At 47.2% G+C, this 19720-nt stretch overlaps 1 protein-coding gene across 1 annotated transcript in view; it reads left to right on the forward strand.

Annotated features, from left to right (window-relative positions):
* Positions 1 to 360: 360 nt before the first annotated feature.
* LOC144824553 (uncharacterized) overlaps positions 361 to 19720 on the forward strand; it is a 47010-nt gene continuing 27650 nt past the window's right edge. Inside the window, exons 1-2 of the mRNA XM_078683610.1 lie at positions 361 to 898; positions 17332 to 17464. Of these exons, the coding sequence (XP_078539736.1) occupies positions 361 to 898; positions 17332 to 17464 (671 nt within the window). The remainder of the gene's footprint in view (positions 899 to 17331; positions 17465 to 19720) is intronic.

Raw genomic sequence — 19720 nt, forward strand, 5'->3', positions numbered from 1 at the left:
TTTGCGAGGGTAATAAAGGGGAACCATTGTTGTACCCAAGAAGGGGCCCGAACTGTCCCAGAGCACAGCAGAAGGATATACTGTGTCAATGCAGGAGATATCACAGTGCGAGGGCAAAGCCTTAAGACGCGCCGAGGGGTCTGCGGGGTAGGCCTTGGTGCGAAGATTACTGCGGGGTGAGATGGGGACAGGGGAGGGGGCTGGAATCAGGGGCACTGGCCCCTCCCCCGCATCAGGCCACCCTGCAGAGCTCTCTATAAAGGGGGGCCCTGCCGGCCGGCGCTGTCTGCTGAGCTGGTGCTGAACGGCGGCGGCACGCAGCGCCTGGACATGCAGCGCCTGGACATGCAGCGCCTGGTCATGAAGCGCCTGGTGCTCCTCTGGGCCTTGTCGGCCGGGGGGCTGCTGGCGACGAGCGACGCTCGGGAGCGCGGGGGCTCGGTGTGCGGACAGACCACCCCGCTGCCTCCTCTCCCATACACCCTGCAGCAGGTGTCGGACGGGCGGCAGCTGGTTTCATCCACCCTTGATGCCAAGGGGCAGCTGGTGTCCTGCGAGCTGAAGGGGGCACCAGAGACCGTCAGTGCCTTCATGCTCACGTGCAGAGCTGGCAGTCGGGTGAAAGCGGCAGCGGTCACCCAGTACCCAGGGACGGTGGGTGCAGGAGTCACCGAGGACCAAGGGTGGCAGGGTGCCGCGGGCACTCAGGATCCAGGCTTTGAGGGGTTTGCCGGAGCCAGGCTGGCATGCCAGATCTTCCTCAAGGACAGGGGTGCGGGCACCCCACGAGACCAGCCTCACGTCGAGGGAGGGCTGCAGCGGTCCAGGAGGGGCTTCACCTACCCCGGGACCCTCTGGTGCGGGGCAGGGAACAGCGCCGAGGATGACGAGCAACTCGGTAAGAATCCGTATCTGACCGCCGTACAGTGCTTAGAAGTAGGGTAAAGCGCCCACTGCCCAGGATGCCAACCATTCACCCGTCCCCAACCCTCCCCAGTCACTCTCTCTAAGAGCCAGGATCTCTTTTGGCAGAAAAAGAGTCTGCGCTGCTTGTACTTTACAGCTGTTTGGTGAGAACGAAACTTCTGTCGCTCACAACTGACTGGAATATGAATGACTGAGTGAAAACCCTTTAACCCTCCATTGCTATGCGGCGTGGTTTTCCTGTTACTCTTTAATTTGATCACAGTTTGCGACTTTTCTTCATCGCATTCTTCTATTTATTATTATTATTGCCTATAATAACTTTAATAATAAAAATTAAATATAAAATGTCGTAAAAACAGTATTTGTTTCTGAGAAGAAGTTCGCCTCTCCGCATCAATTGTCTACTTTTTCCTGCCAGAGTCCGTCTCTTTCTCTCTTCCAGAAACAAATGTCTGTCACGCTCAAGGAATCCAGTGTCTCGCCCGAGAATGATGTGTCGCGCCCTCGCCTCCGCTTAAAATGGAGTCTCTGTCGCTCTCAATCTCGCGGTCTCTCTGCACTGTCCGCGTGTTCTTAAACTCCTCATCTCTTTCTCTCCCCCTGCGCTGTCTCAGAATCGAGTGCCCCCTTCTTCGCCAGAGACTGCTCTTCTCTCAGAACCCAATGTTCCCCCTCCCTCCTTCCAAAACACAGCCTCCCCTTATCGTTCCAGAAACAGGGCCCAGTCCTCATAAAACAGTGTCTCGCCCTCTTCTTCTCAGATTGCAGTCTCTCCCTCCTCCCAATCACAGTCCAATGTCTTCTCCTCCTTTGATAAACCCCTGTACCTCGCTCTCCCCTCGAGCAGTCCACTCTCCTCCTCTGGCCTCATTGTCCAAGGTCACTCCTCTGAAAGTCCAGTGCCTTTCCCTCTTTCCACAACCCAGGCATCTCCCTCTCTTCTTGGATTTCAGCGTCTCTGATTCTGCCTCTCAGAAACCGGTGCCACACTCGGGGTTCAGTCTCTCACCCCGAGGGCGCATTCCCAGAATCCAAGATCCCGTCTCATACACCAGTATCACTCACCCTCCTCTCACAGGTCGGCGTCTCTCCCTTCCTTCCCTAAATCCACTGTCTTACTCACTTCGCACAAGCCAGCGTCACTCGTTCTCTGCTCCGGGTTAGCATCTCTCACTCTCTTCTCTCTGACAATCCAGTGTCTGTATCCAGCCTCAGACCCACGGCCTCCCTCTCTTCCAACCCGCTCCTCTGACCCCAGCATCTCTCACTCTCGTCTCTGAGTTCAGTGTCTCCCCCATCAGAACTCAAAGTCCAGTGTCACTCCCTCTGTACTCAAAGAGTCGAGTGTCACTCCCTCTGTACTCAAGAGTCCAGTGCCACTGCCTCTGTAGTCAAGACTCAGGTGTCACTCCCTATGTAGTCAAGATTTCAGTGTCACTCCCTCTGTACTCACGAGTTCAGTGTCACTCCCTTTTTACTCAGAGTGGATGGTCACCCCCTCTGTACCTAAGAGTCGAGTGTGCCATCCTCAGTACTCAGAGTACAGTGTCACTCTCTCAGTACTCAGAGTCCAGACACAAATCCTCTGTATGCAAGAGTCCAGTGCCAATCCCTCTGTAGTCAAGAGTCCAGTGTCACTCCCTTTTTACTCAGAGTGAATGGTCACTCCCTCTGTACCTAAGAGTCGAGTGTCCCATCCTCAGTACTCAGAGCACAGTGTCACTCTCAGTACTCAGAGTCCAGACACAAATCCTCTGTATGCAAGAGTCCGGTGCCAATCCCTCTGTAGTCAAGAGTCCAGTCTCACTCCCTTTTTACTCAGAGTGAATGGTCACTCCCTCTGTACCTAAGAGTCGAGTGTCCCATCCTCAGTACTCAGAGTACAGCGTCACTCTCTCAGTACTCAGAGTCCAGACACAAATCCTCTGTATGCAAGAGTCCAGTGCCAATCCCTCTGTAGTCAAGAGTCCAGTGTCACTCCCTCTGTAGTCAAGAGTCCAGTGTCACTCCCTCTGTAGTCAAGAGTCTAGTGTCACTCCCTCTGTAGTCAAGACTCAGGTTTCACTCCCTGTGTAGTCAAGAGTCCAGTGTCACATCCTCAGTACTCAAAGTCGAGTGTCACTCCCTCTGTACTCAGAGTCCAGTGCCACTCCCTCTGTACTCGCGAGTCCAGTGTCACTCCCTCCGTACTACGTAGAGTTTAGCGTCACTCCCTCTGTACACCAGAGTCCAGTGTCACTCCCTTTTACTCAGAATGGATGGTCACTACCTCTGTACCTAAGAGTCGAGTGCCCCATCCTCAGTACTCAGAGTACAGTGTCACTCTCTCAGTACTCAGAGTCCAGACACAAATACTCTGTATGCAAGAGTCCAGTGCCAATCCCGCTGCAGTCAAGAGTCCAGTGTCACTCCCTCTGTAGTCAAGAGTCTAGTGTCACTCCCTCTATAGTCAAGAGTCCAGTGTCACATCCTCAGTACTCAAAGTCCAGTACCATTCCCTCTGTACTCAAGATGCCACTGTCACTCACTCTGTACTCAGAGTCCAGTGTCACATCCTCTGTACGCAAGAGTCCAGTGCCACTCTTGTTGTGTTCATGGGACTAGTGTCACTCCCTCATTACTCACGAGACTAGAGTCACTCCCTCTCTACTCAAGAGTAGAGTGTCACATCCTCAGTACTTAGAGTTCAGTGTCACTCTCTCTGTACTCAAGGCTCTAGTGTCACAACCCCAGTACTCAGGGTCCAGTGTCATATTGTCAATCCTCAGAGTCCAGTGTCACTCCCACTGTATTTAGAGTCCAGTGTCACCCCACCTGTACTGTGAGTCGACTTTCATTCTCACTTTACACAAGAGTTCAATATGACTCCCTCTGCAGTCAAGGATTCAGTATCATTCCACTGTACTCGAAAGTTCACTGTTACACCGTCTGTACTCAAGAGTTCAGTGTCACACATATTCTGTACTCAGAGTCCAGTGTCACACCCTCTGTACTCAGAGGCAAGTGTCATTTCCTCTGTACTCAAAAGTTCAGTGTTACACCGTCTGTACTCAAGAGTTCAGTGTCTCACATGCTCTGTACTCAGAGTTCAGTGTCACACCCTCTGTACCTAGAGGCAAGTGTCATTTCCTCTGTACTCAAGAGTTCAGTGTCACAAATTGTCTGTACTCAGAGTCCAGTGTTACTACCTCTGTATGCAAGAGACCAATGTCACCCCCTCTGTACTCAAGGCTGCAGTGTCACTCCCTCTGTACTGAAGAGTCCAGTGTCACACCCTCAGTACTCAGAGTCCAGTGTCACATTTTCTGTACTCGAGTCCATTGTCACTGCCTCTGCATGCAAAAGTCCAGTAGCATTCCCTACGCATTTAAGATGCCACTGTCACTCCCTCTGTTGTTACAGGACGAGTTTCACTCCCTCTGTCTTTCGCAGGACTCAGAGCCCAGTGTCACTCCCTCTGTACTCAAGAGTCCAGTGTCACTCCCCCGTACTCAAGAGTCCAGTGTCACTTCCTCTGTACTCAAGAGTCCAGTGTCACTCCCTCTGTAGTTGGAGTTCAGTGTCACTCCCTCTGTACTCAAGTATCGCACCCTCATTACTCAGAGTCTAGTGTGGCTTCCTCTGTACTCAAGATTCCACTGTCACTCCCTCTGTACTCACAGGACTAGTATCACTCCCTCAGTACTCAAGAGTCTAGTATCACCCCCTCTATACTTCTCAAGACTGCTGTGTCAGTCCCTCTGTATGCAAGAGTCCAGTGTTACATCCTCTGTACTCAGAATCCAGTGTCACTCTCTCAGTACTCAGAGACCAGAATCACATCCTCTGCACACAAGAGTCCGGTGTCACTCCCTCTGGACTCAGAGCTGAGTGTCACTCCTTCTGTACTCGACTCCAGTGTCACATATTCATTACTCAGGGTACAGTGCCATATTCTCAGTACTCAGAGTCCAGTGTCACTCCCCCGTACTCAAGAGTCCAGTGTCACTTCCTCTGTACTCAAGAGTCCAGTGTCACTCCCTCTGTACTCACAGGACTAGTGTCACTCCCACTGTACTAAGAGTTTAACGCCACCCCATCTGTACCCAGAGTCAAGTGTCACTCCCTTTGTCATCAGAGTTAGTGTCTCTTGCTCTCTACTCAAAGTTCAGTGTCAAATCCTCTGTGCTCAGAGTCCAGTGTCACTCCCATTGTACTCAAAGTTTAGTGTCTCTTCCTCTCTACTCAAAGTTCAATGTCACATCCTTTACTTAGAGTCCAGTGTTACTACCTCTGTATGCAAAAGACCAGTGTGACTCCCTCTGTACTCAAGAGTCTAGTATCATCCCCTCTGGCCTCAAGACTGCAGTGTCACTCCCTCTGTATGCAAGAGTCCAGTGTCACATCCTCTTTACTCGGAGTCCAGTGTCACTCTCTCAGAACTCAGAGTCCAGAATCACATCCTCTGCACACAAGAGTCCAGTGTCACTCCCTCTGTACTCGACTCCAGTGTCACATACTCATTACTCAGGGTACAGTGTCATATTCTCAGCACTCAGAGTCCAGTGTCACTCCCTCCGTACTCAGTGTACAGTGTCACTCCCTCTGTACTGAGAGTCCAGGATCACATCTTCTATACATAAGAGTCCAGTGTCACTCCCTCTGTACTCACAGTTGAGTGTCACTACCTCTGTACTCAAGACGCCAGTGTCACTTAGTCAGTACTCAGGGTACAGTGTCATATTGTCAGCACTCGGAGTCCAGTGTCACTCACTCCATACTTAGTGGCCAGTGTCACTCCCTCTTTACTAAGTCTACTGTCACTCTCGCTTTACACAAGAGTTTACTATGACTCCTTCTGTACTCACAGTCCAGTGTCACTCCTTCTGTATTCAAGGATCCAGTGTCACTCCCTCTGTACTCAAGAGTCCATTGTCACTCCCTCTGTACTCAAGAGTCCAGTGTCACATCCTCAGAACTCAAAGTCCAGTGTCATTCCCTCTGTATTCAAGGTGCCACTGTCACTCCCTCTGTACTCACTGGACTAGTGTAACTCCCTCCATACTCGCTGGGCTAGTGTCACTCCCACTGTCTTCCACCGGAATGAAGAGTCCAGTGTCACATCCTCTGTACTCAAGAGGAGTCCAGTGTCACTCCCGCTGTACTCAGAGTGCAGTGTCACACGCCCTGTACTCAAGAGTCCAGTGTCACACCCTCAGTACTCAGAGTCCAGTGTCACACGCCCTGTACTCAAGAGTCCAGTGTCACTCTCTCTGTACTCAAGACTCATGTATCGCATCCTCAATACTTAGAGTCTAGTGTGACTACCTTTGTACTAAAGACTCAACTGTCACTCCCTCTGTACCCACATGACTAGTGCCACCCCCTCTGTACTCAGGGTCCAGATTCACTTCCTCTGTGCTCAGAGTCCAATGTCAGTCCCTCTTTCATCAGAGTTTAATGTCTCTTCCTCTCTACTCAAAGTTCAGTGTCACATCCTCTGTACTCAGAGTTGAGTGTTACTATCTCTGTATGCAAGAGACCAGTGTCACTCCCTCTGTACTCACAGTTGAGTGTCACTACCTCTGTACTCAAGACGCCAGTGTCACTTAGTCAGTACTCAGGGTACAGTGTCATATTGTCAGCACTCGGAGTCCAGTGTCACTCACTCCATACTTAGTGGCCAGTGTCACTCCCTCTTTACTGAGTCTACTGTCACTCTCGCTTTACACAAGAGTTTACTATGACTCCTTCTGTACTCACAGTCCAGTGTCACTCCTTCTGTACTCAAGGATCCAGTGTCACTCCCTCTGTACTCAAGAGTCCATTGTCACTCCCTCTGTACTCAAGAGTCCAGTGTCACATCCTCAGAACTCAAAGTCCAGTGTCATTCCCTCTGTATTCAAGGTGCCACTGTCACTCCCTCTGTACTCACTGGACTAGTGTAACTCCCTCCATACTCGCTGGGCTAGTGTCACTCCCACTGTCTTCCACCGGAATGAAGAGTCCAGTGTCACATCCTCTGTACTCAAGAGGAGTCCAGTGTCACTCCCGCTGTACTCAGAGTGCAGTGTCACACGCCCTGTACTCAAGAGTCCAGTGTCACACCCTCAGTACTCAGAGTCCAGTGTCACACGCCCTGTACTCAAGAGTCCAGTGTCACTCTCTCTGTACTCAAGACTCATGTATTGCATCCTCAATACTTAGAGTCTAGTGTGACTACCTTTGTACTAAAGACTCAACTGTCACTCCCTCTGTACCCACATGACTAGTGCCACCCCCTCTGTACTCAGGGTCCAGATTCACTTCCTCTGTGCTCAGAGTCCAATGTCAGTCCCTCTTTCATCAGAGTTTAATGTCTCTTCCTCTCTACTCAAAGTTCAGTGTCACATCCTCTGTACTCAGAGTTGAGTGTTACTATCTCTGTATGCAAGAGACCAGTGTCACTCCCTCTGTACTCACAGTTGAGTGTCACTACCTCTGTACTCAAGACGCCAGTGTCACTTAGTCAGTACTCAGGGTACAGTGTCATATTGTCAGCACTCGGAGTCCAGTGTCACTCACTCCATACTTAGTGGCCAGTGTCACTCCCTCTTTACTGAGTCTACTGTCACTCTCGCTTTACACAAGAGTTTACTATGACTCCTTCTGTACTCACAGTCCAGTGTCACTCCTTCTGTACTCAAGGATCCAGTGTCACTCCCTCTGTACTCAAGAGTCCATTGTCACTCCCTCTGTACTCAAGAGTCCAGTGTCACATCCTCAGAACTCAAAGTCCAGTGTCATTCCCTCTGTATTCAAGGTGCCACTGTCACTCCCTCTGTACTCACTGGACTAGTGTAACTCCCTCCATACTCGCTGGGCTAGTGTCACTCCCACTGTCTTCCACCGGAATGAAGAGTCCAGTGTCACATCCTCTGTACTCAAGAGGAGTCCAGTGTCACTCCCGCTGTACTCAGAGTGCAGTGTCACACGCCCTGTACTCAAGAGTCCAGTGTCACACCCTCAGTACTCAGAGTCCAGTGTCACACGCCCTGTACTCAAGAGTCCAGTGTCACTCTCTCTGTACTCAAGACTCATGTATTGCATCCTCAATACTTAGAGTCTAGTGTGACTACCTTTGTACTAAAGACTCAACTGTCACTCCCTCTGTACCCACATGACTAGTGCCACCCCCTCTGTACTCAGGGTCCAGATTCACTTCCTCTGTGCTCAGAGTCCAATGTCAGTCCCTCTTTCATCAGAGTTTAATGTCTCTTCCTCTCTACTCAAAGTTCAGTGTCACATCCTCTGTACTCAGAGTTGAGTGTTACTATCTCTGTATGCAAGAGACCAGTGTCACTCCCTCTGTACACAAGAGTCTAGTATCACCCCCTCTGTCCTCAAGACTGCAGTGTCACTCCCTCTGTACTCAGAGTCCAGTGTCACTCCCTCTGTACTCAGAGTCCAGTGTCACTCCCTCTGTACCTAGATTCCAGTGTCATTCCCTCTGTACTCAAGACTCAAGTGTCACTACTCAATAGAGCCCGGACCCCCAGGATGTCCCCCGCCCCAACCACTTGCAATCCCGCAATCAACATTTGCCAATCCAAGAGTGTGGGTAAACACGGCCATGTTTAATAAGAATCAACATTCATAAACATGACAAAAGGCATTTATAGAAGTTCACATTTATATACTCAATATTTACATTTTTAATATCTACAATTTTTAGCACTGATCATAATCATCGGTTATACACTATTTACTTGCTCCAGCACCAAGGAGCCCTCTGGCTCGCATCTCCTAAATGAGAACCACGCAAGGTGCAATCCACCTGCGTCCTTGAGTGGTGAGCCCTCGGTACTTGTCCGCCATTTCTGGGGCCTACCCCTCTACCACCAGGCTGCCAAGGAGGCTCGTATGACCTGGCGCCCTTGCCTCCCCAGCCGCTGTCCCCTTTCTCCCTGCGGCGAGCTTACCGTCTCTCCCCTCAGTGTTGGCCTCGGGAGTAGGTAAGAAGGCCCCCCGTTAACCCTGAAAATCAATGTTCTGTGGCCTCTTTTCTGGCACTCGGGTGACCAGGGGCCAGAGGTCCTTCACCCTCCCCACCTGCAAACAAGTTCTGAACAAATTACCAGATCCCCTTGATCCATACGTCTGTGCTAATGTCCGACAAATGCACACCGTCTTGGTGAAACATCATGTCCCCTGTGATTAGTCTATGTGGAATATGACACAAGCGGCACAGGACTGAGCACAACTTGGCCAATTCCCCGTTGAGGCGCCTCACTGACACGTTTAAGGCTCGGGATCTGACTCCTGTGCCCCATGTCCGGCGAGGTATCATACAAGACCATGCAATCCGTGAATGAGGAAACGCTCTCCCAATCCAGGCGAACTCGATCAATAAGGCTTTCCTGACTGCCATGCGCCCCAAGTCCACCATGTCGTTGCCGCCCAAATGCAGGATAACCAAATCCGGGGACTGATGTTCCTCTTGTACCCCAAAACGATCCTGGGGCCAAGTGCAGGAAAACAGAATGTGCAACGGTGAACCCAGGGCCTAAATAGCCCTCCCATGGCTCCACCCTCCATTGCCCGCACTTGCCGGAAACACGTAACGCTGACCCGGAAGCAATTGTGCTGGCCGGTAGCCAATTGGGCTACACGGCCGAACTCTGGGGGTGTGGGGGGTCCAGGGGGCCAGGCCCTAAGGGCGCGCTCGCTTAGTCTTGCGCTTTTCAGAGTCTAGTGTCACAACCTCTGTAGTCAGTCTAGTGTTACTCCCTCTGTACTGAAGAGTACAGTATCACATCCTCTGTACACACAGGTCTAGGGTCACTCCCTCTGTACTGAAGAGTCCAGTATCACCTCTGTACTCACGGGTCTAGTGTCACTCCCTCTGGGATATATGACGTTACAACGCGGACTTTTACCACGCAGACCATTACCACGCATTTTTTACAACGCAGGACCCTTTACCACGCATACCATTACAACGCTGGTATTTACAACGCAGGTACTATTACAACGCATACCATTACAACGTAAGTATAGGTAAGTAAATAATATGGTAAAATAATTATTAATAATATTTTTTTTTAATTAATACATTATTATTTTAATATTTAATATTTTAATTATTTATATTAATATTTAATTATTTTTTTTTAAATATATATGTTAAAAATACCCCTGTACCCCAAAACCCAAACCCAGCCCTAAAACCTAAAAATACCCCTAAACCCCAAAACCCAAACCCAGCCCTGAACCCTAAAAATACCCCTGTACCCCAAAAACTGAAAACTGACCCTGAACCCTAATAATACCCCTGCACCCCAAAAACTGAAAACTGACCCTGAACCCTAAAAATACCCCTGTACCCCAAAAACTGAAAACTGACCCTGAACCCTAAAAATACCCCTGTACCCCAAAAACTGAAAACTGACCCTGAACCCTAAAAATACCCCTGTACCCAAAAACTGAAAACTGACCCTGAACCCTAAAAATACCCCTTTACCCAAAAACTGAAAACTGACCTGAACCCTAAAAATACCCATTTACCCAAAACCCAAACCTAAAATATTTTAAATAAAATTATATACTTACCAATACTTACGTTGTAATGGTATGCGTTGTAAAAGTACCTGCGTTGTAAATACCAGCGTTGTAATGGTATGCGTGGTCAAGGTTCCTGCGTTGTAAAAGTTGCGTGGTAAAGGTAGGTCGTGGTAAAAGTTGCGTGGTAAAGGTTGTATACCCTCCCTCTGTACTGAAGAGTACAGGGTCACGTCCAATGTACTCAGTGTCACTCCCAGTGCTTTAAATGGGCCGGTACTCACCGGTTCTGAGTACCAGCACGTCTCATTTTTACCGCTCTGAGTACCAGCACTTCTATGCTGCCAAGGAGAGTACCGATACTCATCAAAGGTAGGTTCATTGTTGCTATGGCTCACGCGCACGAACGAGGCTGTCTGACAGCCAAAGCGCCTCTAGCCCAAGCTGAGCCACCTTTAAACAATTCAGCAAGACTCATCTGCATAATGTCCAGTGTTCACCACCACTCTGTGTTTGACAGAGCAGAGTCCATTCAGGCCCTGGGCTGTCAATCACATTCACACCATGGTATGCATTTGTGCACACACTCGAATCCAGGCATCGCGCTGACAGCAGCAATAGCAGCAATTAAGAAAGCCACGGGAGATAAGGGGTGTAAAATGGCCTTTATCCCACCTGAGTCTTTTGTGTGAGTGTCTGTCTGCTTGTGTCTGGGTTGTTTGCCTGCTTGTGTGCACATGTTTGTGTGTGTGAGAGAAAAGCGAGTGCAAGAGGGAGAGAATCCAGACACTCGGGAGGTATTTTAAAGGAAATTCTTGGAATGTTTTGTGTGAGCATTGCTGCTTGTTTCTGTGAGTGCGCACTCTAGAATGTATAAGTGTTCAGCCACATAGTAGAAGTGTCTTATATATGTCTTGTCATTAGCCCCGCCCCTAGCCCCGCCCACTTGCTACACTCATAGCTCATTTTAAGAGTACCTGCACGTATTTGTTCCCATTTAAGGCACTGGTCACTCCCTCTGCACTCAGCCAGATGTCTCTCATCCTCCTCCTCATGCAGTGCGTCTTCTCTGATCTCCCTCACCCTTTTCAGTCTCTCACCCTCACTCCCCTTCATTGTTGTGTCCCGGAGGATGGAGGGGGAGTTGAATGGAGGGGTGCTAAAGTGCACCTCTGGCTGGAAAAGCCCACCTGTGCATTCCGCGGTGGCTGTGTGTGTAAGTACGCACGCAGGGGGCGGCGGATGTGTGGAGAGGGAGGGCTATGCTGTGCATGACATTTCAATGGCTCCTATCAAGAGTTCAGTTTATAAGTTCCCAAAAGCTCTTGACACAAGTGCTGGTCTCAGGTGTACGACCCCATTTCACGTGGGAATAAGCGCAAGCCCCTGGTCGCTCTTTGACTATACCCGTCCATCGGTGTGTGTGGCGATGTGCGTCTCCTCCGTGTGTTTTTGTGCCCTGTGAAGGAACATTCCTGGTGGGACTGTGAGCAAGTCCGCGCTGTATACGTAATGTTCCCAAGCTGTCTGCCTCCCAGAGTGTGAGTGGAATGCAGTGTTTCAGTCAGGGCTCGAGTCGGGGTACCACGCGGGTGGACGGCGTCCCCCCACTTATTTTACCGGGTGGACGCCGTCTCCCCTGCCAAACAGCTGGACTTCACTCTTTGGCCTCTCTGGGACGAGGAGCTCGGAGCTCACAGCACGCTGCTCACGCGCTGACTTCTCAGATGCAATCGCATCTAAGGGGTGAGCGAGGGGAGGCAATGAGCCCGATGGTGCAAGCCACCTTTCATGACGTCACTTCCTGTCGTCACTTACGGTGACAGCATCCCCCCACTTCTTTTTTAGGACTTGTGCCCTGGTTTCAGTGTTTAGAATGCAAAGTAGGATGCAGATACTCACTGTCACAAAGGACCTGTTTGCTACTGAGAAGCACTGGTACTCTTCCATTAAAGGTATTGGACCACTACCAAAACGTGCATTTACTCTCCATTTCAAATTAATGAAGTGCATGTACTCAGCACCGGATAGCACCTGCCCACTTAAAGCCCCTTGCGTTCATATTCCAGAGACTGTGAGCATGTGAGGCTTTCCCCTAGATTCTTGGATGTTACGTCATGTTTGATGCATTTCTACAGCACGCAATCGGCCATTCACATGGCCTCTCTTCAGTGCTAGGGAGCCGCTACCAGGGAGTTAATCTGTTCTCTGTATTGACACAGTAATCTGGATACTCGGAGAGCAGTAGTAGCTACATGCACTCTCACTAACCCCCCATTAGAGGATTACCCATTACCAGTGCTTTAAATGGGTACACATAAGTGCAGGTACTCATTAAAATGAGCTAGAGGTGTAGCGAGGGGGCGGGGCTAATGGCAAAACCTGATGATACTTAACTTCTATATTAGTTGCAACACATACCAAAATACACGAGAAATGTGTTCATATCAACAAAGCAGGTTAACACATTACACAAAATGAAAGAGAAATGCGATATGTTAACATTTCCCTTTTTTTGCAATAGTTGCACCTTCTTAATGTCATACTGTTAATTGCTGTTTGGCACAATACTATATATTTTTGAGCACGCAAGTAGGAAGAAACTGAAAATACTCCCACGTCGAACCAAAGCTCTTATGGCACCAAGAAATGAAGCAACTCATTATGCCCCTCCCCAGAAGATATCTCTCACCTCTTTCATCGATCTATCCATTTCTCCTTTCATCCTACCATTTACCTGCTGATGTCCACCATTTAACCTTTACATTCTATCGTCTATTCAGTCTTTCATCAATCATTCAGTTTTTCACCATTCCGTCTATCCACCTTTCATATCCAAACCTATCCATATCCAAACCTATCCATTCATCCTTTCACTCATCCATCTTTTTATCCACAATCCCTCATCCACCAATCCTTTCGCTCCTCCATCCAGCAATCCTTCTACTGCTTTATTCCACCCACCCTTTCACTCAATCCCTCCTTTCACTCATCCATCATCCACCCTTTCATCCATTCTCCCCACCTTTCATTCATCCATCCAGTCTTTCACTTATCCACCCATCATCCGCCCTTTTATCCAATCATCCACCCTCTTTCACCCATGCATGCTTTCACTCATCCATCCATCTATTAATCCATCCATCTATACATCCACCCTTGCTCACTCATCCATCCACTCACTCATCCACTCTCACTCACCCACCCACCCTCCCTTTTACGTTATTAATGAATCTATGTTGCCGAGCAGACATGTACAAACAAAGTGCCACCCATTTTCTTTAAAATACCTCCTGAGAGTGTCTGGATATTCTCTCTCTTTCTCTCACTTTTGTCTTGCAAAAACAGGCCTACACACAAACACAAGCAGACACACAAAATACAAGGGTATGATTAAAGCCACGCTATACTGTTCACCTACAATGGCCTTTTTATTGTCACCAGGGCCGGACTGGCCGTGGCCTGAAGGCCACTGCCAGGGCACTGACATGATTACTGTGCTTGCACGAACGCACAGGATAGTGTAAATGTGATTGACAGCACAGGGTCTGAATGGACTCTGCTCTATCAAGCACAGCTTGATGGTGAGTAGCCGGACATTATTCAAATGAGCCCTGCTGAATAGCTCAGCTGGGGCTCAGATCGGGGGCTGCAGAAGCGGCGCCTTGGCTGCCACTGACACGTTCCACTCCTGCTCACCAGCACAGGCAATGAGCCTCACTTTTCATGAGTACCGGTACTCTCCACGGCAGTAGAGAAGTGCTGGTACTCCGAGCGTTAAAGCTAAGAAGTGCCGGTACCCAAATCCGGTGAGTACCGGCCCATTTAAAGCACTGCCCATTACCCAGTGTAGGTGGTGTGAATGTTGATACCAACTGAGGTGACACAAACATTAGTGGGGCGAGGGTTGGTACTGAATAAAGTGACACAGAGATGAGTGATGACGTGAAGATTGTTCGGGTTTAAAACGGCACAGACCTCAATGGTGTGAAGATTGGTACCGAATAAAGTAACCGAGATTTGCTGTGTGAAGATTGACACACACAATTATTGTGTGAAACTTGAACGAAAGTGGCACTGTTGTAAATAATGTAGGTCCATTCCATGTAGTTTCTTTATGAAGATTTATTCCAAGTAAAGATCTTATGCAGAGTCCCGGGAACTGGCACTCTTGGGTTGTGGGTGACCAATGGAGTGTTCACTGGTGGGGCTCAGGGGTGCCAATATGCTTTTAAATCCGTAGCTTGTAGATTAAAGAGGTTCATTACCTTGTAGTAGTTTAAGGCTTCTCAGAAATAATCCATTAAGGTAGCAGAGGCAGGTACTTTCATAAATCGTCGCCAAAATGTGTTGTAAATAATGTAGGTCCATTCCTTGTAGTTTCTTTATGTAGATTTATTCCAAGTTAAGATCTTATGTAGAGCCCCACCAGGAGCAGCCTCCCCGCTGCTCAGCCCTTCCTCCAACTGACACTCTCTCTCATCCAACATTCCCTAACCAGCTCTCCTATCAACATTCCACTCCACAGACACAAAGGCTGAGCAGCAGCTATAACAGGCACATAGCCTACCACAATAAGTAACTGTCAATGTCTGTCAAGAACTCTTTAGTTTATTTAAAAAAAATACATAAATCGTCACTTAGATTACCAGAACAGATACCTAGAGCGGATGTGAGAAGAGTTTTAGGCAGCCAAGCAAACATTTGAGGCCAGGACGAATGCAGAACCTCTTCCTAGATAGGGAAGTGCTGGACTATGGAAGAAATCAGATTTACTATTCGCAACAGCGCAACTGCTATGTATTCATTTTTTTAAAATAAAAAATTAAATGTAGAAAAAATATATTTAAAATAGTAAATGTAATCATTAAGTAAGAAACCAATACAATAATATTTTCAAAATAAAAGCTTTACATTACAAATGAAAAACAACGTTTTAAAAATATTAAAACTATTTTCACCTACAACACTTGCTGCGCTACTACCCTAAAAATGAAACCCACAAATAAATAACATTAATAAAATATACATATTAAAAAACAAAAACGTATTAACATTACATTAATATTAATCAACACAATAAAAATGAATACATTGTATTGTATTGTATCATAATTGCATTTATGTAGTGCTTACTACCCCAGACGAGGAGTCACAACGCTTTTTCAGCGAGAAGCATGCTACTCCGGAAGCCATGAAGGATTAGTGGTGAATTAATGTAGTGAAAATATGATAGCAATTTAAGCGGTGGATATGTTAGTCAGTTATTTGGATTGAGAAGGATAGTGGAGGGATAGAAGAGGGAAAAAGGCTTACCGTATTTTCTGGCGTATAAGACGACTTTTTAACCCTTGAAAATCTTTTCAAAAGTTGTGGGTCGTCTTATACGCCGGTATCATTTAATAAGCAAGCGAATATAGCCCAAACCCTATATTTTAAAAGGAAAAGTAGGGGGTCGTCTTATACGCCCAGTCGTCTTATACTCCAGAAAATATGGTACCTTTATATAGCGCTTGCTACCCTTGATGGGGTGTTGAAGCGCTTTTTCGGCGAGTAGCACGTTACTTTGGAACCCATATAGGTTTATTGGTGAATTCAATAATAAAAATATCATTATTTAATACAATTTATTGAATATGTAAACAAATCACCCGTTTAATAATTACTTAAAATCAACAGTTAATTAAAATAACAATTAATCAATTCAATTTACACAATCAAGTAAATATGATACTACATAAGATCGAATAAATTACATATTAGGAAAATTCCATCACTTATCTACTACAAACCTAACAACTTACTGCTAAATAAAGAATTTCTAATTCAATTTAAAAAGAGAGAAATTTACAAACATTACTAAACAAGTAAAAGAGATATTATTTACAATAATAACTTATACTTGCAAAATAACAACTATAATTCAAACAAATTAAAAAACTGTATTTTATACAACAACATTGAAAAAACACTATCATATAAACGATATTTAAAAAAAACAGTATTTCATATCTAAAAAAACTATATTCTTATCTTCGGTATTAAGTCCCCACAGTATTCTGGCCACGATATTTGTTTCCCACAATATTGTTTCGCTGATACTTTGGTCAAACACCAAACTCACCTGCTTCTGAGGTCAGTCATGTACATTTGCTGCCCCATGCTTCTTGAATACATTACCCTGTCAAATCTTACCTAGTGCCAGCCTTCTCTCATCAGTGATGTACTTCAACCACACATCTTCTCTCAGGTCTTCAACCTCTGAGAGCGAGTACAAGATTGCAAACACGCAGGCATGCATGCACAGGCACCTTGTCTGCCCACATAGCCAACCCCAAGACAACGCCCATTCATTCTCCAACTGTTATTCACCAACCACCCCAGCTTTTCCTAACCCTGCAGGTCCCCAATCCCCACCATTCTTTGTTTTGTGCTCTTTCCAACTGTCTGTATAGAGGTTTATAAACCTTTTAATTTCAGTATTATGTTAAGTTGCAAGCACCACCTCTGGTACTTATGAGCACCACTGTGTGTAATCACTAGTGCGCAGTGAAGTGACACCACTCACGTTGTACACAATGCTACACTACACAAAATATCAACTATCCAATGGGAGCGGATCTTTATATATTCTATGAGGCGGGGTGTTTGTGTGGGTGTATATATATATATATATAATATATATACACACATGTACATAAATATAATTATAAATATATATAATATACATATTCATACATAAGTATTAGCTGACTTGAGCCAAGATCATATTGGCTTCTAGTTCACTGTGGCTTTGGTTGTCTCAAAGCCAGGGCTTAGCAATCTTTTAGTTGCCTTGACACTAATTCTCACTTTTCCCATCCTGCTTCCTTCACTCTTCTCCAGGAGAACTTAAGGAGACTGATGCTTGCTGCCGGGAGCATGACCACTGTCAACATGTCATCCATCCCTTCACCAACAACTACGGCTACCGGAACATGCGCTGGCACACCATCAGCCACTGTGCCTGCGACAATGAGTGAGTACCCAATCACATGCAAAAAGCGGGTGCCTGGCTTGTGACCCGCTCACCCACCTCTGTAGGCCTAGAGGTAACCTGTACTGGTTACCATCAGACATAGCCTCTAGGAAAAGTGAGAAGCAAGCTGCCTGACAGGTGGGAGTGCCGAGCCTGTGCTACAGGAAGCTTCCACTGACTGCCATGTCATCAGACGATGGGCATGCAGTGAACCCAGGTGCCTGCGAGGACTGAGGGCATAGTTGCTGGTGCTCTTATTGAGGAGGTCATGATAACCTGCCAGAGACACACTCAGCCCATTGGTAGCCAACAAGGGAGTATTAAGCAGGCCACAAGTATCAAGCAGGTCACAAGTATTAAGACGGCCTCGAGTGAGTATCAAGCAGGCTACGAGTGAGTATCATGCAGGCCACAAGTATCAAGCAAGCCACGAGTGAGTATCAAGCAGGCTACAAGTGAGTATCAAGCAGGCTACGAGTGAGTATCAAGCAGGCCACAATTATCAAGCAAGCCACAAGTGAGTATCTAGCAATCCACAAGTTAGTATCCAGCAGGCCACGAGTGAGTATCAAGCAGGCCACGAGAGAGTATCAAGCAGGCCACGCATGAGTATCAAGCAGGCCACGAGTCATTATAAAGCAGGCCACGAGTTATTATCAAGCAGGCCATGAGTGCGTATGAAGCAGGCCACGAGCAAGTATCAAGCCCCATGATATGTGAGTACAGAGCTGCCTTTGACAAGTAGTAAGCGTTCAGCTACCTGCAACAACACACAATACCCAATCTGTACTCTTGCGCTCTAGGGGGTCAGTGAAACTCCATAAGTTCCTACAAGGAGCGACCAGTTAATGCATGATTAGCTATGTCTTTGTGCACCTGCTCTGGGAGCAAGTAAAGAGGGACACTGTCTTCATTTCTACACACACGGTGGGACATGGAAGAGGGGGAGGCGGGCACAGCCAGCGAAAACAACAGACACTCTAATAACCCCAGTGTTCTTAGCCTTCTGCAAGCGGACACGTTTTCTGCATGATCCCAAACAAAAGTCCTTATTTTACAAACATGGCCTCCCCACTAATCCCTTTCCCTGGCTTTCTACAAGGGATCAGAGATAGGTCAGGTGCCCAAGGTTCATGATCCTACACAGGTTTTTGTTTGCACCATTGTCTCCAAGCTCCAGATCTAGAAGTGCTGCATCCACCCGTAAGGCTGGGCTGTCTCCTGAGTCGAGGCCGCTGTGCTGCTCAGAAATGCTGCTCAGCTTGGGCTCCTTTCAGACGGCAATCTAAGCTGCCTAGTGGGATAGATCAAGACAGCAAGAAAGAGCTCAACCTGAAAACTAGACACCAAACTAGCAGGCCAAACCTGCTCCCGGTTCACCCAAGGATACAACACAAGTCATGCTGATTTAATAAAGTCAAGTGGGTCAGTCTGTAAAAACATGGCCAGTAAATCCATGTGCATTGGTAATTTGGGATCTGCTGGAAGCATCAGTTACTTGTCCTTCTGCAGCAGTAGGAATGCCTGTGTCGACGCAACCATGCAGCGCTATCAGGCCCTAAGTAACTGAGCTACCTACTTATTGATCTGCAGGAACAGAAGGATCATCAGAAATGATCCAATGATCAGATAAAGGGTGATTAATAACAGTCTTTTTCAGTCAATAGTTTCCTAACCCCTCATCTCGATTCAGACCCTCTTCAGTGGTTTCTGAAACTCCTAGATTAAGAAGGCACATTTGCAGAGCATAATAACCACAACCATTGATGCCACCAGACCTCAACCAACTCATGGGTGCCTGAGAGCCCCACTAAGTCCTTCCTAGAAAGTACCCTTCCCTCTAGAACATAGGTCAGAAAAAAGATCTCTCTGTGAGAAGGATCTTGTCCTTGTACAGTGTGTGGTATCTGCCGCCTACTCTACTGCTTTTAACTCCCATCATTGCTGCAATCTGAACAGAATGTACGTGTTTTAGACTTCTTTGATATGCTTTAACATATAGTTAAAACAGACAATTACAATTGGTAAATTGGCTATCCATGTTTGACCGTTATTAGAGTTTACTCAGACTTTGCAGCGTGCAATTGAGCTTTCTCTCATTTTCCTATTACGCCACTGGCCCACCGGTCCTGTCTCTAGTGCAACAAGAACCCACCAGATGAAAACAGGACACGTGCTAGATTTAAATGTTCTAGAGTTGGTAGGCAGAGGAGTAAACATATCAATGTCTGGTAAACCTTCAAACCTACATGGAGA

This window comes from Lissotriton helveticus, chromosome 3_1, assembly GCF_964261635.1.
Source record: "Lissotriton helveticus chromosome 3_1, aLisHel1.1, whole genome shotgun sequence".
Classification (NCBI taxonomy): Eukaryota; Metazoa; Chordata; class Amphibia; order Caudata; family Salamandridae; genus Lissotriton; species Lissotriton helveticus.